At 43.4% G+C, this 27,986-nt stretch overlaps 1 protein-coding gene and 1 long non-coding RNA gene across 6 annotated transcripts in view; one reads left to right on the top strand and one right to left on the bottom strand.

Moving 5' to 3' along the window:
- Positions 1–970: 970 nt before the first annotated feature.
- LOC124302923 (unconventional myosin-IXb) overlaps positions 971–27,986 on the bottom strand; it is a 49,249-nt gene continuing 22,233 nt past the window's right edge. For 2 of the 4 annotated variants that reach the window (XM_046759515.1, XM_046759514.1), the window contains exons 3-18: positions 11,971–12,327; positions 10,507–10,796; positions 7,329–7,500; positions 6,992–7,164; positions 6,740–6,899; positions 6,515–6,631; positions 6,176–6,411; positions 5,900–6,089; positions 5,531–5,808; positions 5,142–5,331; positions 4,860–5,031; positions 4,555–4,766; positions 4,216–4,478; positions 3,879–4,142; positions 3,450–3,549; positions 971–3,217 (exon numbers count right to left, since the gene is read on the bottom strand). In XM_046759515.1, coding sequence (XP_046615471.1) covers positions 3,057–3,217; positions 3,450–3,549; positions 3,879–4,142; positions 4,216–4,478; positions 4,555–4,766; positions 4,860–5,031; positions 5,142–5,331; positions 5,531–5,808; positions 5,900–6,089; positions 6,176–6,411; positions 6,515–6,631; positions 6,740–6,899; positions 6,992–7,164; positions 7,329–7,500; positions 10,507–10,796; positions 11,971–12,327 — 3,335 coding nt within the window. In that variant the 3' untranslated portion in view covers positions 971–3,056. Of the gene's footprint in view, positions 3,218–3,449; positions 3,550–3,878; positions 4,143–4,215; positions 4,479–4,554; positions 4,767–4,859; positions 5,032–5,141; positions 5,332–5,530; positions 5,809–5,899; positions 6,090–6,175; positions 6,412–6,514; positions 6,632–6,739; positions 6,900–6,991; positions 7,165–7,328; positions 7,501–10,506; positions 10,797–11,970; positions 12,328–20,939; positions 21,572–27,986 lie in introns of those variants that run through there. The other 2 variants (XM_046759516.1, XM_046759517.1) reach the window with 2 other exon arrangements.
- The window catches only part of LOC124302949 (uncharacterized), a 35,355-nt gene continuing 13,346 nt past the window's right edge, over positions 5,978–27,986 (top strand). The window contains exons 1-4 of one of the 2 annotated variants that reach the window (XR_006907793.1): positions 5,978–6,101; positions 6,192–6,435; positions 6,693–7,256; positions 7,380–7,513. This is a non-coding gene — a long non-coding RNA (uncharacterized LOC124302949). Of the gene's footprint in view, positions 6,102–6,191; positions 6,436–6,692; positions 7,257–7,331; positions 7,514–27,986 lie in introns of both variants that reach the window. The other variant, XR_006907792.1, reaches the window with a different exon arrangement.

Below are 27,986 nucleotides of genomic sequence, written 5' to 3'. Positions count from 1 at the left end.
ATTTTGATCATTTTTCTCTTGATTAAGTAAAATAAAGTAGTAAATTTCAAACGACAAATCGAATTTCAACTTTGCGTTTGAGAAAGAAATCGTAATCGATTCGTGGCAAAGAGCGCATACTGTCGGTGAATACTGTCTCTGAATTTCGGTTACATGATCTACTTGAGCCGTTTTGGAAATATCGTATGAAGCGAAATATCTCGCTGAGCGAAATGGTTGACGTTCTTCTCAATACCAATGCATAGTTAAATACATAGTTTGGAATAAAACAATTTCAAATCGAATCAAATGATTGCTTTTCGAAATAGTAATTCCCGAAACTCATCCACTTCTTCAGCCAATCTACTCGTACATGCCCCTTTAATGATCCCAAGCCTGTAACCTATTCCTATTCGTCGCGCTGCGCGACGTGCTAACCCTAATAAGGTGAACGTAACTTGCGAAATTTACTACGTAGTTGGTATACGAGCTTGCAGAATATAAGCAAGTGGTTTTGGGGTTCGAAGCGAGTAACTCGCCGCATGCAGTAACCGTATTGTCCTTACATTGTGCGGAATGTCGGGGGTCGCAGGGTGCAGCTGATGCGGAAGAGTCGATAACTAATTACGGGAAATTCATTAAGCCTCGCGGTGGCGAAAGAAGAATATCGAATTCTTGAATGCATTTAAAGCGCGTTTTAATATCACCCAAGTCAGATTCAATTCCGCTAATGGTATCGAGCGGTGCATGTATGCAGAAACGTCGTACGGTGCTCGTGGGATATGTCAAGTCAACTTTATATCATCCGTTCTGCTATTTTTCACATTGAGGAAGTATGATCCACGCTTAATTGCGATTCTTCGAATTTTATTTTCCGGAGTGATCAACGACGATGAATAACGATACGCGACCGAAAATTAACAATCGTTTATTACGTATCAGGCTAGTAACGATATTTCTTCTTTCATTTTTTTTTTTTTTTCTTTTTTTGGTGTGTTCCCCAAAGATCGTGGCTCGTTTTGACGAGAGTAATTTTTTTAATTGAAAATGTTTGGTCACAATTTTTTTTTTTTTTTGATCACTGGTTCTCTCTTCCTTCCAAATGTCGAACCTGTACCACACCGAGAGAAATTTTTAGTTCCGGTTACCGCACAGTCCTTAACTATTTACATTTTTTACCACAATCAAAAAATATAGTTCTAGGTAGAAAATGTAAATTAGTTTTCTAACTGTTACCATAAAGTCTAGTATCTGTTATTATTCTTTCTCATTACGATCACTGTTACTATATTTTCTTGTAACTGTTGCGAAAATTTAATGTTAAAGCCTCATTTAACTAAAAAGTAGCGTAAACCGAACAAACTGATTTTGCGTTGCCATTACCAAAAAAGGATCGACGATAGCGCAAAATGGTTAGGCGTACCTCGTTTTTCGTAATCCCAACAATATTCAAATAGTTTTTTTTTTTACCGATACCTGTTTTCTGAATTTTTCTACTTACTGTAACAAATGACATTTTTCTCAGTGCAAGACTCACGCAATAACGTGTATATAATGTATCTAATGGAGAAATTTTCCGTTGACAATGATCGAGTTTTGTTAATTAGGTTGTAGTATAAGATTACGAATAAAGTGGAAAAAAAAAAAAAAAACAGTACGAAAATTAACACACAGGTCGGATAAGGTGATAATTTGAATCACGTAATCAATTGTCTGATAAAGATGTGAAGCCGATTTTTTATTTTTTTTTTCAATTTTTGCACCGAGTTCTTACCAAGCAAAATTGAAACACAATTCGTGCCTGAGCTTGTGAAACAATCCTCGCAATATTTTCGGTAAAAATCTAGGATCTGAAGGCGAACGAAGAGTCTCGATGCCGCCGTTGAACGTGCCGATAGTTCAGTGTGTAATATCGAGAATATAAGCGAGAATCAAGACACTTGCGCGCACGTGATCAGAGTGCGGAAAGATTTCGCTACCATTTCTCGAAACTTTTACGTTGGCGTATCACACCATCAACATATTGGAAGAATATTGGAAACTATATATTGAAATAAAAATCGTTATCACAAAGATCACAATACCGTTCCGCTTTTTCATCGATGTGAGTTCATTTTCTTTGTACGTTTAAGTTTTCTGAATTTTAATTTCCAGAGCATTTATTTACGCACAAAATGAGCTACAATTCGTGGCAATTGTTGAAAAACAACAAAAAAAAAGACATGTGTGGTATCGAAAAAATGTCATTGTCATGATATAATTAATATTTACGCTTTTGTAAACGAAATTAGGTTGTACAAAATTTTTTCTTTCATTCTGAGAAAGTATTACCACAACTGAATTTGACTTGATTGATCTTGATCCTTGTAATTTTTGAATCCTTATTGAATCACACTCCTTGTGTGCACACATTTTCCGTCACATTTTTTTATTTTCTCCTCACCGCAAGATGTACATGTTATCCGAAGTGGAAACAAAACTACATTTTGAATGTATAAACGGATCATTTATAGGAATCATACAGATTTCGGTAATTCCGCGCTTGGTATCCTGCGATGATCGCTTTTTCCAAAGACGTAGAGGGAATTGCCTTTCGCGTCGGTATTACAAACGTCAGCGAAGCGCGGTCCCTGAGTAGGTATGCATTACGGAAACTTTTGCACGCAGAGTGGCGTGCACGGATGTATGATCTTGTCATAAATAATGATACAGAACTGCATGCAGTGCCGCGTTGGTAACGAACTGAGTAATGTACTTGAACTGGGAATACGACGATTGCATCGCGCTGCAGGGGCAATTAATACGATAGAATCGAGTGTTCGAAACTTTGCAGATTCCGCGGAGCGGCCCCGGAACGGGGTGGAGCTGAGTGATCGCGGTAAATTAACTCCCAGTGACTCTATAGGCGGTTCCTGAACCCGCGACCCACCCTCACTCCGAACTTTGAACAAACAATTGCCGGCTGAACGTACATGCACCACCGAGTTTTCCTACACTCGTCGTACAACAACGTAGTCTGGACGGCGTTAACGTCGAACAAAATATCTACTCGCCAACTCACAATAATGGCTTATTCATCATACGTTCACGTTGTAGGGCTTCAACTCCATGAACTGGTACGGAACGTGCAGCGTCGAACCGTTGTGCTCAACCAGGAGATGCCCTCTTCTCGACGAAGCTCCGACCACGATCACCGTCTCACCCTTGTACAGCGTAATCTCGCCGTCTCCTCCTTCTGCTATGTGGAAACATAAAACGCTCGGGTTATGAAAAGCTTCGTGGGATCGTTGGACGAACAGGGGAAAAATAGACGACTGTGATTATTTTCCTAAAGGGTAAACTTTTTCGAGACAATGTTGGAATTCATCGTTTACAGTCGGAACTTTAATGCCCTAAGGATTTAGGTACTCCTTTGATTATCAGTCAACCCTCGAAATGAGGCTTTAAGCTTTCTGTCCACCGACCCCTACCTGGAAACGGCGACTTCATCACCCTCGACTGTGGATAGCCCAACTTTGTATTTCCGGTGACGGTGTAAGACCTCGACGGAGGTACTGGTGGTGGCCGTTCCTGCGAAATGATGAAACGTTAATTTCAGGACGGTTTAACATGACTTGATTCCGGACTTGACGGTGGTATATATTTAAATTAAGTTTGGGATGATCACTCAATTCTGACCAGAGAATTTGCCTGCTACTTTGCGAAACTATTCTAAATGCTTACAATACCTAATGAAGATGTTCAGCTCTGCAGAATTTGTTCTTAATCAATTCGACCAACAAGTTTCGTTACCACAATCATACTGAATAAAAAGTGACACACGCCAGTTTCCATGAATCTTAATTAATGTATTTTCCAGCCAAGTCAAGAGGAGTGGCGACACTGTCAGAACGACTTACGAGGTCAAGGCCAAAGAGGGTGCAGGTCTGCTGAATCATCTTTTGATCGGCACACTTTTCCGTTGGATCTGGAGGTGGGGTACCAGCGATCGGTTGAGGCCTGGGACGAGCGCCGTTACTGTTCGCGTTTCCAGTTCCGGCGGACACTCCTCTCTGGCCAACTGAAAGATTCTGTTGCTGTTTTTGAACGACGCTTGAGCCGATGCCGATGACCGATCTGAGAATTGGCAATCTCCTCCGGATTCGCCATCCTCGCCAGATGGCCTGAGGAGCAGAAGGACAGTTATGATCCATTTTGCTCGAGGTGAGACCTTGCTTCCTCACTATTCTTCCTTACCTGTATGGCAGTGGCAGCCTGCCGCCGAGTGTCGGCGCGCATGGCTTCGAGCTGCTGGCGAATACCTTCACTCAGAAATATGTGACGTTTGCCCAGAGCCCAGCTGGTACTCGCGGAGAACTTGCTCTTCATCTGCTGGGCGTTCTGCAGTATGAGTCTCGTGTCTTCGGCGGCCTGCTCTTCCGCCCTTCGCAGCTGCTTGAACGGCGCCAAGAGTCTGTACCGGGTGTTGAATGCCTTGAAACGCATTCGGTGTGGATACCCTGTGGGATAACGGACGATTTGGTAAGCTTGTGTTCTATGGGGGTGAAATATGGCTTAGCTTTGCGAAGAACAAACCTCCGGCCATTAAATTGACGGTTTCGAGAACCTGAAGTGACCTGATCTGCCGCATTGCGACTCCTCGATCCAAATGGTCCGGTGTTTCGGAACTATTGCTGCGGATGCATCTGACGAAATGAGGCCTAGCGTGTACCAGTGTTCTCAGAAGGTTATCCAGCCGCGTGTGGAAGTCTTGGGTAAGGGTGGATATAGGCTCGTCTCCGTTAAGCCTGTCAGAGAACTGAACATTTTCTGAATCTGCCTGAGGTAAGACAGAGTGAAATTTGAATCTGCGCGAAGCAGTATTTGATAGGAAAACTCACAGGTCCGTGTGTGACGTTGGTGATATCCGGAAGCTTACTCCTCGGGGAACCGTGTCGTTGGCATAGAGGGCTTTCAATTCGCTACCGAAGAGGTGCGTCGCGAATCCAAAGCTGCAGGTGTGCTTGTAGAATACGGCGACAAGATCGTCGGGCACCACGTCCTTGTTCGTGTCTGGAAGTATTCGATGAGTCAGTGGTTATGAAGGGTGGGAGAAAGGGATTTCGAAAGGACGACGGGAGGGCCGGGGGGGGGGGGGGGGGGGGAGTGGGCAGAATACGCACCGAGAAAGTCGGAGGCGTCGTAAGCAACCCTCCCAGCGAAGTGCTGAATACCAAATGACCTGCAGTCGACCATCCTGGACTCGAAAAGCCTGGGGTTCTGTTTGTGCTGAACCTTAACCTTGGACACGTAGCTCTCAGCTGTTCCTCTTATCGAGCATTCGACGTCGAGCATACTCAATAGACCCGTGCGCTGCATCAACGTGGACGAATTAGGTATCGGGTCAGCTTTAAGGAGAGCTGGGGAGTTTCGGGTTCGAGTTCAAATTTTCGACTATCGAGTATCTATAACCACGCGGCGAGACGCGCGTGATTAACGTCTTCACGGATCTTTGAATGGTAGTACCTTATGTATAGATACGCAGAGAGAGGCTAAATCAAACGATTCTCACCAGTGATGAGATGAGATCGATGCAAGGCACGTTGTCAACGTAATCTACCTCCACGTCGCAGTGTATCCCCTCGTCCCTGCAGCTCTCGATCGAACTTTTGAATATGTGGGTGTTATAAAAATGCTGCATCGTTTCCGCGCACAGATTTATACATAGATGCTCAAGCTGGCTCGGCTTTGGGTCTTCGAACCCGAACATGTCTAGGATACCGATAAAACCGTCCGTCGCATGTCTTACCGCGTTGTTTAACGCCGCCATACTTCTCGAGCCGGTTCCACCTAAGGTGAAAAAAATCAAATGAAATAGTAATGGAAGATAGTAAAAATCGCGGCAGAAAATACGAAAGACGAATCAACCACACGCACACACCTGCTGAACTGCCGATGGTGGAGGCGTGCTGACTGGTTACCTCGGCCTGATTGTGAACGGACTCATTGGAGTCCGAAGAGAGGGTGCCGAGGGTGGATCCCAATCTCTTGAGGCTGTTCGCCCTTCTGACGATGGTCGCCACTGTCCGACAGTACAAAGCCTTGGCGAGGGAGTCTCTGGTCATGTTGGACTGCGAGAAATGGTGAGTTTGGGTAACGCTGGAATATGTCGGAGTGGAAGGGTCTCGGGGCATTTTTTACCGCACAATACACTCACCATATTTGCATCGCAGACAGATTTCACCAGCTGTCCTCTGGCGTTGTGCGTTCTGGAAGTCAAACCCCTCAGCAAAGCTGGCGGCGGAACTCCCAGCAAAGCCGCCACTGCGCTTAGCTCGCTCTCTCCGACCACGCTGACCTCGACACCAGGTCCGTCCGTGAACCCGACGTTACCAAGTATCAAGACTGCGGCCAGGACCCTGACCACGTCCAGAAATGGTATTCCAAGGACTCCTGAAGATTTTGATCAAAGTGTCGGTAAGGACATATTTCAACACACTTGTCGAATCATTCCACTAGTTGTTAGCCAGAGTAGATGAGATAGTTTTCTACTCACCCAAGCAAGCTTTCCACGAATGGAACCTGACCGCATCCTCAGTCTCTTCCTGCCTCGTGTCACCGTGTTGCAGGTACCTTAAATTATTGAGGTTGTAACCCTCGAGGTTCAGCTTTGCTGGAAAGGGAATCGACCATGTCATTGCCACTTTCGTATGACGACTTTGATTCAATTTCAGTTAAGATGACGACAGTGAATCGTGGAGATTCATTTTTCATACCATACCTCTCTCTTCGTGGGTTAGTCCAGCGAGCATCTGGTAGAATATGTGATAGTTCTTCTCGTCCGGTAGCGGCCTTATCACCCTGGTTTGATCTAGGAAGTAGCAGTGGATTTTCGTCCGGTACAAGGCGCCGTCCGTCACTTGAACTTCGATGAAGTGGCCCTTGAAAATTGCACACAAAATATACCGGCGAACTTGTAGTTGCACTGTTAATTCTGTATTTTTTTGCCATCAAATTTCACACTCTTACTCACTATTCTTGAGCTCTCGGAATTCGTTGCCGTCTTTGCTGATCCGAGTGACCTCAGGACTGTAAAGGCTGCTGCCAAGTGCTTGAACGCATCTGTTTCTGGCCCGCCACCAGCTACGTCAAAAAGCTGTCTCAGGAGGAGCATCGATGCGTAGGTTTTGCCCGAGCCACTCGTTCCTGCAATCACGAATTACCAGCCACCCGATCGTTGCATGGTCATCACACGGTGCAAACGCTGTTTGTTTTTGCTCCTCTTTTTAACGATTCTGGTAACTGTTTTCTCTTTCTCTCTCTCTCCTTTGTTATGTTTTTCACTTGTGAAGTTTTCTAGTTCTACTTACCAGACAGAATTATTGCCTGCGGATAACCCGTCTCTGATTGCTGCCTAACAGCCTCTTGAACAACCCTGTTGAGCTGCGGTGCCAGAGGTATAGTTCTGGTGCTCGTCAACGTCAACGGATTTCCGACGTCATGGTATGGGTTAATCGACACGAGGATGGGGCCCACATTTGTCTGAAATTTTTCGGTGAGTAAATATTACATATTTGTGCTGTGAAAACGTGGAGAGATTCCATCCAGTACATCATTTATTCTCAAAACAATTATCGAATGGTATGTGCTGTTTGCACGCGATCTTAATGAAGTTTAACAACTTTGTATATTCTCACGAAAATTGCTCAGCGTTTATCGTTACGTTTAATTCAGTCAAACCATGAAAATAAAGATGACATCAAGATTCATCATGGTTATTGGAAAATGACAATTCTATACCTCAGAGTCCTTAGACTAGCGGTACTGGCGTTGTTTCGATAGTTTACCAAATTCGATTGGTTTATGTTATACAGCTTTCCTCTCATGCTTTCGGAGTTATCGAGTATTATGTATTTTTTTGCTGCGTGCACCGTCAGGAAATTTACTATAAATAAACTACTCTAGTTTAAATTCCAAGTATTTTGATATAGCATAATCAAATCTCCAAATCCAGTACATCGGCATTCACAGTCTAGCATTCAGGAATTTCAGTTTCCAATGTCCCCAAGAGACACCAAAGTGTACTTCAACTTCGGAATCGTTAAACGAATTACATCAAATTTGAAAACTTGTCTACTCGAATGACTGGATGATTCCATTTTGAGTATTAATATGCATCGTCGATTACTTTAGCTTCGTGAGTAAATATGATCATCTTAATGTTAATATACATTTCGAAAGTATAGCTTAGACAAGTGAAAAGTGGCCATAAGGAGAAGTTAGGTTCGCCCTGTTTGCGTGGTTTGAGGTTCATTTACCGCGTTCACTCGGCCATTAAAGATTGAAGTGAGTATAAAATAAAGCGAGTCGAGGTGGACGGCGCTCTCGTAGCCGGTTGGCGGCGGCTTTGTGATGTCCCGCGTCTCTCTCGCAGGGGTATATCTCCACGTCGTGCCTAGTGTACAGAGAAAGCGAGCGAACGAGAGAAAAGGAGAGAGGTGGAGAGAGAGAGAGAGAGAGAGAGAAAGAGAGTGAGAAAAAAGTAAAATAAACAAGGACGAAAAAAGAGGGGGGAACGATAAAAAGAGAGCGAAAGAATGGAGGAAAGAAAGAAGGAAGGAAGGAAGGGACCAGAACTGATCCCACGTCTTGCGCAGCCCGAGCCTTCGGGAAACATTTGCCTGACACGCGGTAAATAGATTACACGCACCTGCGTATTCCCCATCATTATTGCCGTCCTTATTATTATTGTTGTTATTATTTATCGTTATTCGGTATTCGGTTTTCCCACTAGATGCACGCTCCGGTTACATGCAGTGAAAACATGAAGACATGAAACAAGTCAGGGAACCATGAAAGTATTTATAATTAGACGGTACCGAACACCTCTTTTCACAATATCAGACACAAGGCACTTTCAAACGCCGGTGAAAAATAGACGTAAACATCGTTGGAAGGTATATCAAGAATTTCTCTCTTTTTAACACATGCAAAAACTGTCCCCGACACGCCCCATCCAACGGAATGTCGGTGTACTTCGGTTAAACCGTAAGGAATTACGTCCGAGTAATCGTGTAACGTATCTGTAATCTATGTACCACTCGGGTAATGGAAAGATATATACGCTCATGCAGGTTTGGCGTCTAGCATGCTATATAGCAGAAGCGAGGGGAGTTTGCATTAACATAAACAAGCTGTCCAGTCAGCTCGCGATGCAACTGCGGACCAGCTGTAACTGTTGATTTGGAATTAAGATTAATGTTTAACGGTGTATGGAGAATGGGGATGCTAGATGGAAAGCTCGCGGTCACGCGGTGGACCGCCTACCTGACTTTGCCTACCATGTGCCACCGAATTGTAAGGAATGTCTTCAGAGGACGTTGCGCTGTTTCGTCCCGAGTAGATTACGCACTGATTGCCAAACACTGGTTGTAGATAATGACGTTACTGGTCGTTACACTTATTCGCAGGATTTTTGACGGAGAAGCTAACCGAGCACATTACTTTATCATTCCGAACTCTTTCCAAATAATTAAACTCTTGAAATACCTTGTTAATGGCCAGGCAAGAGTCACCGTTTCACCGAAAGCCTCGCAATAGGATGAATGCTCGATGAACGTCTAGCCTCGTAATTTACTCGGTGAAGATTTGTCCTCGGCCGAGACTTAGACGACATGAAACCATGGGAATATATTCATCGTGGACAAAGGTCTTGCTTGAGGGTGGGTTGATTATTTGAGCAAGAACAGATTACAACCGATAGTCGAAATTCGGATGTACACTGAGATCCTGGAGGGGTTGACATTGGAATGGGAGGGCACTTTGGAGAGTGGATGTGTAGGGACGGTAGAACTCAGCCGAGTAGGAGCTGTTTGCTCGCTGTTATAAGGGCGGATAGCGCAATCGAATATCAGCCGTGATGTAGCTGTTGTCGGTGTTTCCTTGCATGTGGACGAGAGAGACCGCCTGGAACACGTTGATTTTGTCTGTTTGCATTCCTACGGAGAGGCATGGAACTGCCTCGGGCGCCACTAACCTGAGTCTCCACCGTTCACCGAGAACTGAGCGAGCAGATATATATATATATATATATATATATACCCGGTCTCAACATGTACCCTCGGATTTATCATCAGCGTACCGTGTATACCTGGTAAACACCAAATCGTCCCATCTTGTTTCCAAAATATCGAATATTCGCGCACAGTCCATGAACAGGGCAATGATCTCCTTTCGCCACGTTTAACTTGTCCGCAATTGCCGGTTGAACTGTCGAATCACGAAACGCAAAGTACGAACAAACCGTTACTGTCAGTCCAGCACCCCGTTACCAATGATCAATGTTTCATGCGATATCCGACTCCTCATCGACGGGAGTACCGATGAGAAAAAAATCTGGGAAATTGTAGACCGCGATATTGAAACAGCGGTAATTAGCAGGAAGTTCGAAGCGGGACCATCACCTCGAAGATGGTCGTCAGCGACCGTCGGTCGACCTTGGCCGAGGGAAAAATTGTTAGTCTCAAATTTTGTCGGGGTAAGACTCACGTGATACTGTTCGGCGCAGAACCTCGCTTGAAGACACTTTAGTACCGCGTCTTCCGTCAGCGGTCCTGAAAGGTGAATCAGGTCGTCTAGGGTCGTGCAGGAGTTCGTCGATACGGAGGTCGGCGTCGTCAGCGTCTTGACGAGGCACCTGTGGTGCAACGACGTCTTGACGTTCCTCGCATCCGAGATTATACTTGCTATCGGAGGCGGTGGCAGGGAGCCCAGCGCCGTCACGCAGGACACTATCCCATCGTCCAGGACCAGGTGACGTTTCTTCGGTGAGTCAGGATCTGTGGGGACAAATAGATTAGCACGTTTTACTTCTCGCTCTGGCATCCCTCGTCATCCTCCACTACTATCCTGCCTATCAGCTGAGCCCTGTCTCTCCCGCAAGAAAAATCGGCCAAACTTACCGCGAGGGCTGATAACCTTATCGAGGTATGCTCGACTACTCGGTGACTAAGGGTCCGGGGCTGACGGCTCTTCGAAGATAGTACGCATTTAACTGACAGGTAATCGAGGCCGAGTCAATCGCGCGGCAACTCTCACCGACACCCTCCGAGATCAAATTCAATAAACAAAGTCTTCTCGATAACTGTGAGGGTTCCGACAACGTCGATTTGCCGGGGGCCATGGCTGTTGGTACTCCAATTCATTTTTTTTTTTTTTCGCTCTACTTATTTCTGTCCACCCTTGCGACTTACGAGAGAGAGAAAGAGAGGGAGAAAGAACCAAATTATCAGCCCCTCTATGATTTCTCTTACAACTAACGAAGCCCAATTACCAATGATTACACAGCAATTACGTAAATTATTTTATTATTAATAATTATATGATCTGTGAAAAGTGCACCGCTTCAGCCGATTTCTATCAATTATTATCAGCTCAGTTTTTTTCTGTTTCAAATCAATTTACCTGCAATTTTTCTGGAATTATGCAAAATCGCAGTAAGTCATGATCAATCCATTTATGGATTTATCGAAGGTATAATAAGGTTTTTGAAAACTCCTTCCAGCCAATCATCAGAGAATCTATCCAAAAATGAAATAAGCCCAGATGTATGAAAATTATAATCAAGCAATACGATTCAGTCATTATAAATGTAAAGAAAAAGAAAATAACTTATGTACGTTTGTAATTTTTTTTATTTCTTCAAAAAACCTTGAGATCTTGCATATAGTCTCAATCTTTGAAACAATACTTCATGTATTTCACGTTCTTATTAATATAACTTCTATCTCACAATTGAACTTGTTAAATGCCTAAATTTTTCACGATACATTTTTATCGAATAACGCGTGCTCGAGGGATTTAATTACAGAATCGATGGAATCGCGAAGCGTGTTAATTCCAGTACCCGCTTACCGTCAAAGCGAATTATCCAGAGCCCATAGCTGTGGAAAAGAATTTATCCCCGGAATGTAAATTGTAAAGCAATCGGTAATAAAATAAATCTTCACAAACCGGAAATGACATTATTCGCTGCGGAGTTCCGACCGAGGGTGTTGTTATTGTTAGCGCTGTTATTGTTGTTGTTGGTGCTGCTGTTGTTGTTGTTATTATTATTCGCCGAATGAGCGTTGCGGGGGTGCGCTATGCTCGTCCCGGTCAGAGGGTAGCTTGTCCCGTGGGATGCGGCCGTCGGTGGCGGGGGCAAAGTCGTCCTCGGAGGAACCGCCGGGGCCCCGTGTCCTTTTTCAGAACTTTTGCCCGAGTTTTGGGGCTGCCCAACGTGGAGTCGGTTTCTGAGGGTTACAAGCTCGGTGCTTAAACTCCTCAGACGCTGCTGCAGGTGCACCGCCTCGTTCGACGAAGACGCATCTGAAACAGATTTGTTCCTTTATTGCAATTCGATTTATTTCTTGTTCAATCTAAAAATGTCTCATTTCCGAATTTACATAGGCGGTAAGTTCATATGCTTGTGAAGGTATAAAATATCAGCAAAAAAGCTTGAAACAAAAAATCACTCGACACCGTTGTCAGTAAATTATTCAAGGACAATATGGTGGAATTCTATTTTATATACACTCGAAAAAAAAGAAATAAATCGTATAAAGTAGATGCAAGCATTGCAGAATATTTAACATCGTGTATGAATTGTGATACTGCGAATTGACAGTCAAAATCATTGGAAGTTTTTCTATGAAAGTTTATTAGACTTAAAACTTGATCAATATTTCGCAATAAAAATTTCCTAGCAAATCTGTTTACAATTTTGTCTCGTAAATTGAGTTTCGTACATTTAAAAAAAGACCCACAAACCTTCGCTTTGAAATATTTCAAATGTTTCAAATCGCAACTCCAAATGAGACTCAACCCTTCGAGTAGACACATATTTTTTTCGATCAGCGAGTAAACTCTGGGTCTGTGAGACCCTGTGATTTTTTCACGGTCTACCGTTTCAGAACTAATCGTTCCTGTAGTTCAAACGCCTCTGCAGATGTGTTAAATCACCGAAAACAATTCGTAAGAAAAATGTTTTTTTGGGAAAAAAGGAAATTTGGTGAAAAAATTGTAATTTTTTAAATTTTTCATACATTGGGCGAGAATTTAAATAAAATTTGGCTACAATGGTCGTAAAATCGAAAGTTGAGGACAGGGTTCGACAGACCTGGTGTGTACTCAAGGGTTGAATTTATGAATCTCGGTGATGAAGAAGAAGTAATAAAAAAAAAAACTGCCAAAAAAAGTCAGTAAAAGACGACACTACACTTTTATTTTTGACATATACTTATACTACTGTAATGAAAATATTCAAATTACAGCTGTTCGCAATCGGTACGTCTGGCTTGAACACAACAATTTTTGACAGCAGGGTTGGGCCGCGTGAAGTAATAGCAACACCCTCGCGATATGCGTAATATGTACAGACACAGCCAGGCACTACTTGTCATTATACACTGTGTGATTACTTTAGCGGGGCAATTTAGCGTGCCCGTCATGATGTACGGGGGTGGAAGGGGAGGTCACGTTTAGCGGTAGACATAGGCTCAGTCACCCCCTCTCTCTCTCTCTCTCTATCTCCCTCTCTTTCCCTCTCTCGCTTTCCGGTACGCCGAGAGAAATTTAGAAGATTATAGTCAGCCCCCAGTTGAAATACCCCCGGCCTTTAATGCCTTAGAGTGTAAAATTAACGCAGTTGGTCTCGGAGAGAGACACGCTCTCTTGCTAATAAACACCGAGCTGTTACCCATCTCGCGAAAGAGGCCCTACCTACGTTCAAAGTGTACCCAGGTAGGAAAATACTCGTGTAATCTCCCCCTATAGAACAATTTTCTATACAGGGAACGGCAAAACCCAAACCTTTCGGAATTAGCCTAAGAGGGGCTAGTCTTCAGGGTGTATGGGACGTACAGTTAGCTTAAAAATCTGTAGAAACAAATATTTACAAACTGTCACTGGGGCCAATCGATAGTAAATTTCAAAATAACTGTAAAGTCCTCGTCACACAAGAAACAAATTTGAAATATTGAATGTTTAGTATAAGCATGTCATTGCACTAACTGTTTCGAAGAAATAACGTTATATTGTATTATTTATTGCTGAAGAGTCTACATTCGCAAAAGAATTCTCCATAGATCGTTTGAACTAGGTTTTGAGTAACAATAAAGTATTCCTCGCTGAATCACGAGTTTATCATCTGTAAATTGTAATGATTTAACATGTAGAATTTTTTTTACCAACCGATGAGTTCAAGAAAAAATATCACTTTTTGTTAGACAATCTGTACTGTATTTATATGCGAATGAGGTAAGCTATCAATTTTTTCTACAAGAAAATGATCGAATATTTTAATTTTTCTGACATTGCTAATAACAGGGTGATGACAGATGAAGTTAAGCGTTTAACCATTTTTTTTTACAAATCACAGGTACTTTTTAAGCATGATTCAGCTTTACGACACGGCTTAATTACACTTGTTCAGTCACATTGTTCAGTCATGTGTTTCTTTCAACACGTTCTTGAGCTAACCGCACGCCCTATACATCCTCGAGAGCAGGAAGAAACGAAATTTCCAATTTTCCAAAGCTGTTGACATATGAATCTTTCGCATTGAATCAGTATAACATAGGTATGCGAAAAGCACAGGAATTGTGAGGAAATAAATTTGAGCGTAGCTTAATTATCGATTTCGTAGAACATTTTTAAGACTACCCGACCCTTATGAAAAATGATGCGAAAATTTTAAACAAAGACGTCTGTCAATCAGATCTAATGACAATTGCAAGTAGTTGTTGAATAATCGCAACTTTCTTTGCGACAGCTTCAAGTTCTTGAGCTTAATGTGCCGTCTTTAACAATATGTGATAGGTGCCGATTTCACTTTATAATATAATTTTTTCGGAAAATTGTATCACTTTATGGTAATTGAGTATCTGCTGTGAGATTTGCAAGTCCCCCCCCCCCCCTCTTCTGCTAAAAAAAATAAAAAGACTGTTGTTTTGAAAGAAATTTTTTACCAAATTTAATAAAATTATCTAACTGACGGCAAGTAATTTATTTAACGGGTTCGTGTCGAAACAAAATCTTTTTGCATCAAACAAATCCAGAAGTATTTTTTGCTTCGCGTATTAATTGAACTGAATTCATCAAGGCTACGCTTAGACTTCTCTGTGAATGGCTATAGGTTTTATTGAAAACGTATTTCGAGAAGGACGAATCTCTTTGATAAGCTGGACGTCCTTCGGTCGTTTTTTTGAGCTCCTTTTCAGGGTATCGCCCAGTCAGCGGAAGGTCGGAAATGACAACTCCGATTACCCAGGCAGATCGCGGTTGGGATGTAAGAACCTTGATCCAGTGCTGCTTGCGGCTTGGGTCGAGAAGAGGCCAGGATCTATTTTATGCCGCCGAGGCGTAAGAAGCATCGGACAGGTATCGGCGTTCAGGAGGCAGGCAGGTCCTACTGCCCAAGAAGTGAGGCAAGCAGGTACCCTTGCCGCACGAAGGGGACCTGCTCGAAGGCCCAGAGCCAGGAACAGGTTTTTTAAAAAGGCCGCTAGAGTTGATGCGGGATAACTTTGACCATCGCGGACCATTTTCAGCCGCAAAACAAAAAAAAAACATCCACGTCTCGGCCAAAATTAATTCCGGGAATCGTTTAACCATCGGCATAAAGAGAACCGAAATCGTCATCAATTGTTCAACTATGCGGTGAGAAATGTTTTCACACCAATTTCCAAATTTTGGAAAACGTGATGGAACATATTTTGACATTTTTTGAACCTGTTTTCGAAAATTAATGTGTACACTGTGTAGAAATCGTTTTTATTTTTCATAGCGTTGAAATCAACCCGGAATTCATTACTTTTTGATTATTTGCAGAAGTTGGGTTCATCTGACGGAACAACCGTGACAAGGTGGACATTTTTGGTTTCTGCTGAATGCTATTTCGACTCAAATTATGGTCTGAGTACAACGCGTCCTAGATACGCGCGGGTTATTATTCGTTGAAAGGATAATGACGCCGGTACCTGGAGTCACCTGTTCGAAAGAGGACTGAGCATCACTCGAGGGCCAAGCTTTGTGACGGTTCTTTCATAATTTTAAAATCAACCGTCGGCCTATTCGGTGATCCCCAGATCGTATTGTTGTGGAGATTAGCTTCGGCTTTGCTCGAAGAGTTGGCTCAATGAATTACCACGGCGCTCTGAACTAAGCAAAACAAAAAAAGAAACGGAAAGAAAAGAAAAAAGACCACCGTCGTTCCAGTAGAAAGCCAATTGTGTAATGCTGTTTTTTCTCTCTTCTTCTTCCACTTCGTACGATGGCTCTCTTCACCCTGCACAGTATATTTTTTCTACGTTTCTTTCCATTCAGAAGTTCGAATTTTAAACCTAAAGAATTGCGCGACATTTAGAACCAGGTGAATCGTCCGACAGAGGCGTTGCTGCGCCGGCAGCGTGACGTCATTCGACTGCGGCGAATCAGGGACCGTTGATATATTAGAAGCGTAGAAGCATCAGGCGCTGTACGGTAAAGCAGGCAAGAGTTGAAATTGAAATGCAAAAGTGATTAATAGCAAGAATCTTTTGAATTGAACTTATCAACAATTGGATGGGACGACAAAAATCGGTCTGTTTGAAATTTTTACCTCTTGTAGCGTGTACCAAGTTTGAAAATATCACCAAGTTCAAACTTTCTCGGACTCACCGCTCGCAAGAAACGCCACATCAAAGTTTATCATTTCGACCTAATTGAAGTTTAGTCGCATTGTCTTCGTATCTTTATCAGCATTAAAAAAAATATGAAGAAACGGGTACCTTGTGTGAAAAAATTCTCACGTTACCGAATATGTCATTCATTTCTGCACAACTTTTAGAAATCGGTCTCAAAAACACGTTTTTCGGCGAAAACCCGCTTCTTTCATGCGCCACCAAAATTTTTCTTACATATATATGAGTTTTTCATGAAAAAGTTGAGATTTTTTCAGTCAAGAACTCAAATTTTCAGAGAGCGATGGCCAGAAGATCTCACGTGAGCTACCTTCAATTGATAAAGATCTGTTTATAATATTCCCGTTTTGAGATTCAACGGAATATTTTTATTTCTTCAAATTCACAAAATAATTCACGCCTCGATGGGAAATAAAATATTATAAACAGACCTTCGTCAATTGAACGTAGCTGACGTCAGATCTTGTGGCCAACCCGCTCTGAAAATTTGAGTTCTTTACTGAAAAAATCTGAGATTTCTTTTGAAAAACTCAAATGTAAGATAAATTTTGGTGGCGCGTGAAAGAAGCGGGTTTTTGCCAAAAAACGTGTTTTCGAGACCGATTTCGAAAATTTGTGCATAAATGAATGACATATTCGATAACGCGAGAATTTTTTCACACAAAATACTTGTTTTTTCATGATTTTCTTATGCCGATAACGATACGAAAACAATTCGCGATTTAAACCTCATTTAACTCGTAACGATAAACTTTGATGCGGCGTTTCTCGCAAACGTTGAGTTCGAGCAGGTTTGAACTTGGTGAACTTTTCAATCTTGATACACACTACAAGTGGTAAAGTTTTAGACAGATCGATCTTTTGACGTCCTATTTATTTGTTGATAATTGGTGGACTGGCCGGTATATATTCTATGGACAAATTCATTCCTCTTAAAATTCTTCAGCGTGTTACAGCGCCCTGATTATGCATCTCGTACTTATAACACTGTCGGTTTATGTGCATTGAGAAACTGTTCTGTTACAAAGCGTGGGCTCGAGCCGTTTGCGCGATGTATAATCATGCGATAAGCCCCGTACCAGCAAACTTCTTTACGGTCTTAAGGTCAGGCTGATACATCGAGCTCACGATCCTGGCCGTTCGGAAATACTATAATGATTAGAGCCGATAGTATAATGCGCATATAAAACCAGATATCGTATCTATCGAATAGCTTATTACGTACGGAAACGGCATACCTATGCCAGAACTTTTTCCAATCAGCAGTTTAATTCCGACTCGATATACTCTATCGGGTTAAAAATCAAATCTATTGAAAATTATTACCAGGATAAAACTTGGCAGATCTTTACCAGAAAAGCGCGATCTCATTCCGGGATTTTAATTGTATTTTATGGGCGATATTAACGCCGCTGCGGACGGTAATGTTTATATTTTCAAACTCCGAATGAAATTACCCAACAATTTAACTGTTTTTATTATATCCTTATGATTTTGATCAAATGCGGATTCAATTCTCCATTCGACATACGTCAAAGAACTTGGAAAATTTTATTTCGTTACGGTTATTAGGAAATTATATTGAAATGAGTTTCGTTACGATAACATTTCTCTCGCAGAAAATATAGTACAAATGACTATTTGGTGTGACTATAGTTCTCGATAAAATACTTTTTAGTTTTTCGGTTGATTGACATCTTAATATAACTTTGTTGCATTATCAATGCCAAATCATGTCAACAGTTACAAGGAAATGTATACTACGTACGTAAACGTACGGAAACGTATACTAAACTTTACGGTTACAGCTGTGTAAATATGATGATCACTTTGTACCCATAACATTATTTTTTGGCTATAGTAAATTATGGATTTCTAATCATGTTTACTAAAGTCCCCAGCTATTTTAGTTTTTTAACTTACTGGAAAATGGGTTCTTTAGCCGTAACTGGAAAATCTGATATAAGTTGTTATTTTTTTATTTTTTTTGGATATAGTCACCGGTACGCACAAGTAACACTATCCAAAAAAAACAATTTAACTTATCACCATTAAACTACAAAAGAGATAAAAAAAAAATTTAGCAAACCAAAGAAACAAATAAAGTTTTGATAACAATAACCACATCAAATGTTTCCTCGCAGTTAATTTTCTCAGTTTGAATTCCAACAATATTGAAAACGGTATTGCAACGAACTCGAATCTCATTATACAATTTTCCGATAACCATGACAAATAAAGTTTTTCTCAGTGAACACTTATTAAGTCCGGTTCAACGGACGATTTATGAGCATTCGTTGTTGATCAGGCGTTGACGTGGAACATTTTTGATCTAAAATCAAACTTCCCATATTACAGTCACGACCGCATTTGCGGTATTTGCGTTTAATCCTGCGGTGCACAAACGCTTCAGCGGGGGTTCCGCAGCCCTTCTTCTTTTGCGGCGGTGATCGGTGTATGGGTTCGTATCGCGTATCCCGGTGCTGCGCAGTCGAATGGACCTCGGCGCTGCAGGGATGCTGGGAAGGAAGGCTGATCTGGTCGCCGCGCCGCCTCCGCTCTGCACGTGAGTGTAACGACACGGGATCCGGAGTCCTAGTACACGGACACACGCTCTCCTCTCCTCTCCTCTACTCTTCTCTCTTCGTCTCTCCTCTCTACTCTGAGAAGAGCATAAAGAAGATCCCCGCAGGATTAACCTGCATCTGATTAGACCCCGAGGTCGGCTCCGCTCGCCAGCAACATTCAGGCTTTGTACCGGCGGGTACGGTTAGTCCAGAGGCTGGCTCTACACACTTATATACCTCTGCATCACCGGACGAAAATAATGCTCCACAGCCAGTCTCTGATCGCCCGTGTGTAACTTGATATATTACGCTAAGGATCGTGTATGTAGCTATATACCTCCATAAAGGTACATACGTGTGTTCGCGGGATAAGCAGTGTACACCCAGCGCTGCCCCTTGCTTCAATTGTTTTTCACTTTTTTTCATTTTTACTCTTTTTATTCCTCGGCGAGGATCATTTTTTACGTCGAACTGGTCTGGGATCATTTTCCATAGAGGGAACCAGCTTCGGAATGGAACATCGCTAGACCGGTACGAAAGATTATTCGCATGCATTGGAAACCAAGATATGCGGATCAACGGTTGTTATAAGCGTTTATTTCACAAGCAACGAAGTGCCTTGGGGATACTCTGCAAGAACAAACTCAAAGTTGTATTGAAAACTTTGTTTTAATATTGGCCATTTCAAAGTACATGGACGTTAAGTTATCATTTCAATACCTGGACAGTAAAGTAGGTAAACTTTCACGGCGTAGTCAAAAAGCTTGCGAAATTTGTTTCATATTTTCGTAACTCAAAATACAAAAATACAAACGAAATTATGATTCGAAGCAAAAGGAGAGAACAGTTTGTGTCGAGGGTCTCAAGTATGACAGTGACGTTAAGATATCGAGAGAAATTGAATCTCTCGTTTTAAGATTATAACGATGACATCCGGTTACAGAATCTTGAGTGAAAATTGTGCTAATCAAGCATGATGCGGGATGCGAGATCAATTCTGGCAACTGCTAAATTTCAACAATCACGGTAAATTATATCCGACCGAGAGTGAAAACGATCATGATTTGAATTTCTATCGGTATAAGAGCGTGCGAAACAGATGAGGATACACAAGTGCATCTGCACCGTGTATAGACGATTATAATGAAACGAGAGGCGGTGGGTTAAGGTATATTACGGAGGTCTACGACCACCTACGCGGTCTAGTAGAAAGCGTAGGTGACTTTTATACACCGCATATCGAGTGGTGTTGGTGCCTGTCGGTGGTCGCCGGGTGAAATGCACGTAGAAGTAACAGACACAGCTGAGGTAAATGTGCACCCAGGATACGGCGCTGTATCCTTACCTATCAGCATCTCGTACAGCGTATAAGATGCTGCTGCTATAAGTCGTGGTTTTATTTTCACGTATAACGGGTCTTACCATACAGATAGAAACGACAATAGGATTTCTATCAATGTAATGCACACATACACACACACAGACACACACAGTGGAAGTACTTAGCGTAAGCGCGATTCGCGGTGGAAGTTGAGAATTACTTATGCGCAAGAATCTTGGGGTATAGTCGTCTTTTCTTTTCACATCAGATTTAATCATATCGTGATGAACGAGGTACCCGTAATGATCCGGTGTTTTTTGACCACGCTGTTTCGACGCGCGAGATGATTTTACGACGACGTATATACAATACCTTGGAGCTTCTTCTCCGTTTCCCAGAACTTCTGGAGCTCCGTGAAATACTTGTCCAATATGAAAACCTTCGAGAGCCCTAAGGTCGCCATATCGGAGCAGTGCACTCCGCCCGACCGTTGACAAGGTGTCGATGTTCTCTTTCGGGTGACACGGGCTTTCAAAACACTCTCCTATTATCAGCTTCCGTACTGCCGGCACATTCTCCACCGCACTCGCACATGACGATCGACGAACGACTGATGAACCGATTACGCGAACACACTGCGGCTTCAACGGAGCCAATGCCAACGCTAGTTTTCACCTTTCCACGAAAGCCTCAACCGGTCGCAGAACCGATTTACATCCTCATACCGTCCAAGGATGCTGGTAGCCAGTTTGATCCGTCAACCGCTTTGTTCGTGACTGACACTCGAATCAAGGTGAGAGCACTGTAGATTGCGAGACAAAATTCTTATCACTCGAAATCAGCCGGCACCTTAACGAAACCGGTTCAACTCGCGACCGCGAATGGTACGTTGTAAATTTGCCGAACCAGTACCAGCGAAAGGGAAAATGACCCTGAGACGAGGAGGGTTAAATCGAAAGCGGAAAACTCTGAGACTCTGCTTATACACCTAGCACCAAGTTTGAGCGACCGCGCTCAACTGCCGGGCTTCATTGTTGCCCGCTCTGCGAAGAGCTGGGAGCCCTGCTAGTGCCCTATCTCTTCCACGCCTTGTTCGTCGTAACTTTGTTGTGAGGCGCACCTGAGCCTCGGGCCGGTTCCACCTCTTCCTTACGACAGCAGGAGTTAGCGGGAACAGGTCTTAGCCGCGTCGCTGTGTGTGACCGAGAGCCGGTCCTACCCTGGGGGCAGTGGCATGGATGGTGGTGGGAGGAGGGGGGACCAAGAGGAAGAGGGAGAGGTCTCTCACCGAAGCGGTCCACTCGCCATCGAGATGCTGCACCGGGTATACTATAGTTTCAGGACCCTGGAAATCGGCCGTTTCATCGTCAGATTCTGTGATGATCGGTTGAGAATATCCCCCTCTTCCCTCCTTTCCTTCGCGCAGTAAAGGACACCCCTCCGATGGCAGCAAGTGTGTAATTAATTATTGCTTCTTATACGTGGTTCTAATTATATAATCCAACTTTGCGGTATCGACACACACGTGTTTTCGTGGATCTCATACACGCGTCGTACGAGCAACGGTGGCCACGTTTTATGACCCGCATGCGGGATTTACTTTGTCATTTTTTTTTTTTTTTTCACCTCTCTTTATTTTATTCTTGTTTCTATACTTCGGTACAGTCGCGATTGTGAGCTTGACGCGATAATAAAATACCGATGGACTTGTTTATCTTCTTACTTTAGACAGTGCAAGGATTATTCTTCTCTGACCACGCGTCGATGTCTCTTATCACAGGGACGACGTGATCAGTTTTCGTTGCTGTTGGGACAGTTACGCTATTTTTGGTAAGACTGTTTAGCATCAAAAATTTGATTTTTTGAATAAACGAATACTCAGTTTACTTGGGCATTCGACGTGTACAATCATTCAGACATTGAACGCTCGTTCAAGTTTGTAATTGAAAATTGGAGATGAATCAGAAGCCAATTTATCAATACGTTAGTCTAATTTTTCATGTGTTTCAAGTTGATGAGTTTATTTGATTACCACAATTGTCAGAGTATCTGGAAAACGATTGATTCTCTCACGTCTTGTTCTATGTCAAAGTAAACTCAAATTTGATAATGCTATAATGCTATAATAACTTCTTACCAACATCCGAATGAGTAACTTGACCCAAACTCAGTGCATGTAACATTACAGTTGAAATCCCAGATTCTATACATGAAAAATAATTTTTCACACAAAATATCATCGTGGTTTGAAAGAATGATATTTTGTTCTGGCATGTCTATTTTGAGAATTCTACAACCGAGGTCTTCCCAGCCCAGCCATTCCTTAATTTCCTTCCGAGAACCGTAATTTTAAACTCTAGCCTCACAGGGCGAGCCGGGTGATTATGAACGGGTTGAGGGCACGGGCTTTGCAGGGAGGAATAAACGGGGGATCAAATGAAGTTGATATTCGTGGACCACAGATATAAAAGCGTGGTTGACGACCCCGCATCGCAGCGTGTGTATAAGTCTCCTTGCGGGCTGGATCAGCCGCCAAGGACAAGCGGAGAGCCGAGTTGAACGGTGCGAGATCGCGGGTGCCCTCCTCTACCTTATACCGTCTACGGTTAATGGAAAATGAGAGAGACCGAGAGAGCGTGTTTTGTTTACGACGCGGAGGGACGCCGCCACCGCCATCTTGGATTCCTCGCGAGGCCTTACATCAAAATTATAAGGCGGGACGCGCGCCTCGGGACACGACATGCTGGACCCCCGGTTATACTCGTCCCTCGACGAATTTTACGCCCCCTGCACCAGCTCCTCGTGGGACCCGCTCACCTGCGCGTTAGCGCGATGCTAGAATCCGCGCGAGCTTGGCCTGAGCGCCGACTAACCGGTGAGGAATTTCGATCCGGCCGATCTGTATCTGAACGACGGTTGAATGGGACGCGCGGATGGTAAACGAGAAAAACGGGTGAACCAGGAGGGAATGCGCGACCCGCGATGACGAGTTTGAAAACAAAAGATGAATAAGAAATGGGTAAGCAAATGGAGAAAAAGAATTCTTTTATGGGACTGGCTCGATCCATTATATCGTTAGACACGTTATCCAGTCGGAATCTAATTCTATCCTGCAGCCTAACGACGTCGCCGCTCGTTCCGAAACAGGTTCTTGTCTCGTGTTCGCGGCTCTTCGACTCCTGACACCAGGACCCTCGCAGAGGCTAGGGTTCACCTCGCTTAACGTCGGTAAGGCAGAACCTCGATCTCGAAAGCCGATCTATACTCTCCCCGTCGATCCAGTACCATCTGAGTACTTGCCATGTATCGACGAACAGCAGAACTCCGAAATCTGGTCGGTACAAGCGATCCTGTATCTCATAGATCGGTACCAATTCGTTATCATTGGAGTAGTTGATCGATCACTTGAAAGACGATCGGCAACAAGATAATCGATGTGAAAACTTGATTGTAGCTACAAGATAAAGTGGCTTAGATTTTTTTTGCAGGAGTACACGATATACTCAACGTTTTAGTCAATCAATTTGAGTAACAAAACGGGGACGAGTATTGAACAATTGCAACAAACATTTGACATAGTCCGCACGTTACTTTTGTACGGCGACCAAGGAGATATGATGATTCTCGTGATGAGAAGGAGTATGGATAAGGAGAGGAGGGTACCTACGTCAGTCGGAGCTAACAAGGTCTCTTTGAAAAAGTTAAAGACTGAGTGAGATAAAATGGAAGAGTTTGCTTCTGCGCGGTGCTTTGGCGGAGTTAGCGGTGCAGAGGGGTCCTGGACCCCTCGAGGCGCATCAGAAATGTGGGCCTTGCTGGGCAAAAACGCATTGGCGTGGTGTGTCACCGAGTGACGGATGGTCGAGGGAAACGGCAGGCCAGGCCGCACGGCCGTAAGCCGAAACCCGGGATTCTCGATTCGGGAACCAACTCTACTTTTTGCTGTACTCCTTCTGGCTGCTTTGTAACTTCCCGTAACCAGTCGATGCCACTAACGGAATTGGAGGCAAATCGTTCAGGAAGCGGGCTGGCCCGAATCGCTTTAACGAGGAGATTTCCCAGGGGAGAAAAACTACCACTTGACAAGAAAAAGGCTCACTGTTAATTTGCATTTTTCCGATCAATTCCTCCGCCAATCAAATCTCCGTATTCTTTCACAGAATTAGACGGCTGCTGCAAGACTGGCTAACGTTACGAAGAGGTCGAAACAACTCAGTCAGGATGGCTTCCAAGAAGTCATACCCATTTAATAAAAAGCTGCCTACAAGAGCTCAATTTTTTGATGATTGTCTTCACTGTGAAGCAGAATCGTCAGACTCTTTCACTAATCAACTTCTTGAATCCTTTATTAAAACAGATACCAGCTGCAAAACTGACGAAGAGCTGATCATGGAGAGGACAAAACAATCCAGCCAGCAGAGTTCCCAAGAGATCATACCCACTCATTGTCAGTGAAATGATGAAATTTTAGGTGATCGCTCCAAGAGTTTCTTCGCTGAGAAGAAGAAACAAGAACAACCGTCTGACCGAGGAAGGAATGGACGACGAATTGATCCTCCGGATTCCGATTGTACAAAAAATCGTGGATGTGACTGACCCTGGAGCAGGAACCTCGGATTCTAATTACGAGAGTCGTGCATAATCCTGATCGGGTTGTTGGGATCTGATTAGAGTTGCAAAATCAGAAGGGCGAGTCCCGGCCTGAGGAGAGTTCTTAGGAAGGTTCTGGATAGTTTGGCGTGCATGCAGGCCATAACCCAGGATTTAAGATAACTGACAAGAAGAGCCAATTGGTAACCTGCGGATTCCAATTACGAGGTGGACAGTGACAACCGGGCAAAGCAAACGACGACTACCGATCGGTCCCTTGACTCGACTCGGTGACATGGATCCAGCAGCAGAAGTTGCAGCCAACTGTCAATTGAGAAAAGCGCAGTGGACTGAGGCAATTGATGGAGAGGAGAGCCACCAGCTTTATGTCCCGCTGCAGAACAGCGAATCTGACCATCCGAAGAGCGGCTAAATGATTGTTAAGAAGGCTGCATACAGCTGCACTGCCGAAGCGCGGTGTTGAAGTCGATCACGTTTCTCTCCCGCCGACTGTTTCCTCCTCCTCCTTTATACATCCTTCTATCAGATTATCGACCATGGACTACGCCTGTTAACCCGGCGCTCGTAACGAAGCGAACGTTTTCTCCGGTTCCTTTTTTTCCCCCATGCACGCCGGTCGGGTTTATTTTTCGATTAATCCAAGAGCCGTCGAACCAGCCCAAGCCTTTGACTTGCTACCCGGAATTTCTCGCTCTCTGAATAGAACGAAAGACTGCTGCACGCGGCTTAGAGTGCCACCGATGATGATGGATGCGAGGTCGAACCTCCACTGTGCAGGTCGCATCTCCCAGACACTGTGCGAATCGCCTCAAGAACCAACCGAGCGTGCACAGTAGGCATTGTTCTTGGTCCCGAGGAACGAGGATAACAAACCAAGATCAGAGACAATCGTAACGAGGTGTGCCATCCACCGCTTCACCGTGGACCCAATCCAAATTCCGGTTCAGACATCGGTGCGGCGGTAGCCGCGTCTCTGGATCCGCACTTCTGATCCAGGCATTTTCTGCTCCTCCCGATTCGAATCCACTTGCCTTATACCCGTTCTCCACTTTCGCCTGTCTCGCTGTTATCATGCGTTATTCACGAATACCTGGACGACACAAGTCCGTGAAAAACCCGTCAATGCTCACTCGATGGCCGCAAAGTTGTCAGTAGCTCGCGGTGTTGTCTTCCAGGTCAGGGCACAGACAGTCGGACACCTGAGACCGGTTGGAAAACGATATTGAGATATTGTGGGAACCTTTGAAATCTCGTCTGAGCTCATGATATTTAAAGACATTACTGGAAATCTTGTTATGAAGTTTCAAATTACATGATAAAGCGCGGGTGAGAAATAAGAAAATAGTAATTTGGCGTCGAAACTTTACTCGAAGAGCTGACTGGCGTTTGGAAAAATGCGGTGTGCACTTTTGTATACTATAATTTGGCTTCAATTTAACACTGTATTTGTATACCTACACTACGGTAGTTCGTTTTGGTAAATTTTTTAACGTGTACGTCGCAGAAAATCTCGTGACAAGATTGAATATGGGTTTTGGTTCCCCGAAGTAGGAAGTAGGTTGCTCTGCATCGTTATACCTACGTCATATGAGGAGATAAAAAATGTTGTCCGATCACAATGTGGGACGTCGTGTGTCACAAATTCGTCGCAGTAGAGGTTTTTCACCCAGCATCGGCATGAACTTTCACGAGAATATAAAAGAGTAAGAATCAGAAGAAAAAGGGATCCTTCCTATGAAAGATGAGTGCTCAGATTGTGGTTACCACAAAAATCTGTACAGGAATGCTAACGCCGCATCAGCTAGTCAGGGCATTGACTTTTTACATAAAATCACATGATAACAATAAAATTTCTCCGTCTCGCATGCTTCACTCTCACACGGATCGAATTTCACAAGATTAACTTTACGTGCATTACGAAATGAAGCTGGAATTCGACGTCTTAATTATATCAAGTGTAACAAAAATTAAAAAGAATGAATAAAGGAAATATATGAGAATATTTAGAAGAAATGAGGAAAGTTAATAACAAAACGATTGTTATATTTACCAGAAAACACGAACACAGCCTTTCAAAGTGCCGACTGTTATGGAAGGGCCGGGAGGAGAAATACGAAGAAATCCTACCGCCGTGAAGAAAAAGCAGCTATAAGGTGCACGAAGATAAGCTAATGCCTCTCGCCGCATTTCAACTTAGCATTAGTGCGCCGGTTTGTTACCATACACCACACCGGCTTTGGCTTAAGTGTTAGGAAGAAAACCGCCTTATCTCAGAACCGATACGTCGAATACGACCCAAGTAATTACCGAAAGTATTCCCTTCCCTGCCCCCGTCGTTTTGAAGAAGAGGGAAATTCGGGGGACTGTGGTTAATATATTTACCCAACTCGCAAAGTATTTAACGTTTTTGCTACGCAAAAAACTCTCCTCATTGTGGATATTCAGGGGAGTTAAGGCAGTTTGATCTGGCAAATGATTTTCCGATTGTATTTGGGCTATATTATATTCCCGAGTCGATAATTGGACCAGTGATGAAAAAAGCTCCGATGCTTCCGCTTTTTATCTCGTTGGTTGTTTAAGAAGTTTCGCATTTTCTTTAACGATGTATCTGAAGTACAGTCTGGTTGAAAAGATTCGTCAAATTTTGTTGGAATATCGTATCATCTCCTTGATAAGAAAAAACATGGTAAATTGCGAATTTCAACTACTAAAACATAATGATTTCGACAACTTGAAGGAAATCATATTATTGCATGATTATCAACCTGCAGAAGGTTTACTAATTATCCAACTTCGTGAATTCGTTGC

The sequence above is a fragment of the Neodiprion virginianus genome, chromosome 4 (assembly GCF_021901495.1).
Source record: "Neodiprion virginianus isolate iyNeoVirg1 chromosome 4, iyNeoVirg1.1, whole genome shotgun sequence".
Lineage (NCBI taxonomy): Eukaryota > Metazoa > Arthropoda > Insecta > Hymenoptera > Diprionidae > Neodiprion > Neodiprion virginianus.
The sequence above is the reverse complement of the archived record's forward strand: the minus strand, read 5'-3'. Positions and strand labels throughout refer to the sequence as shown.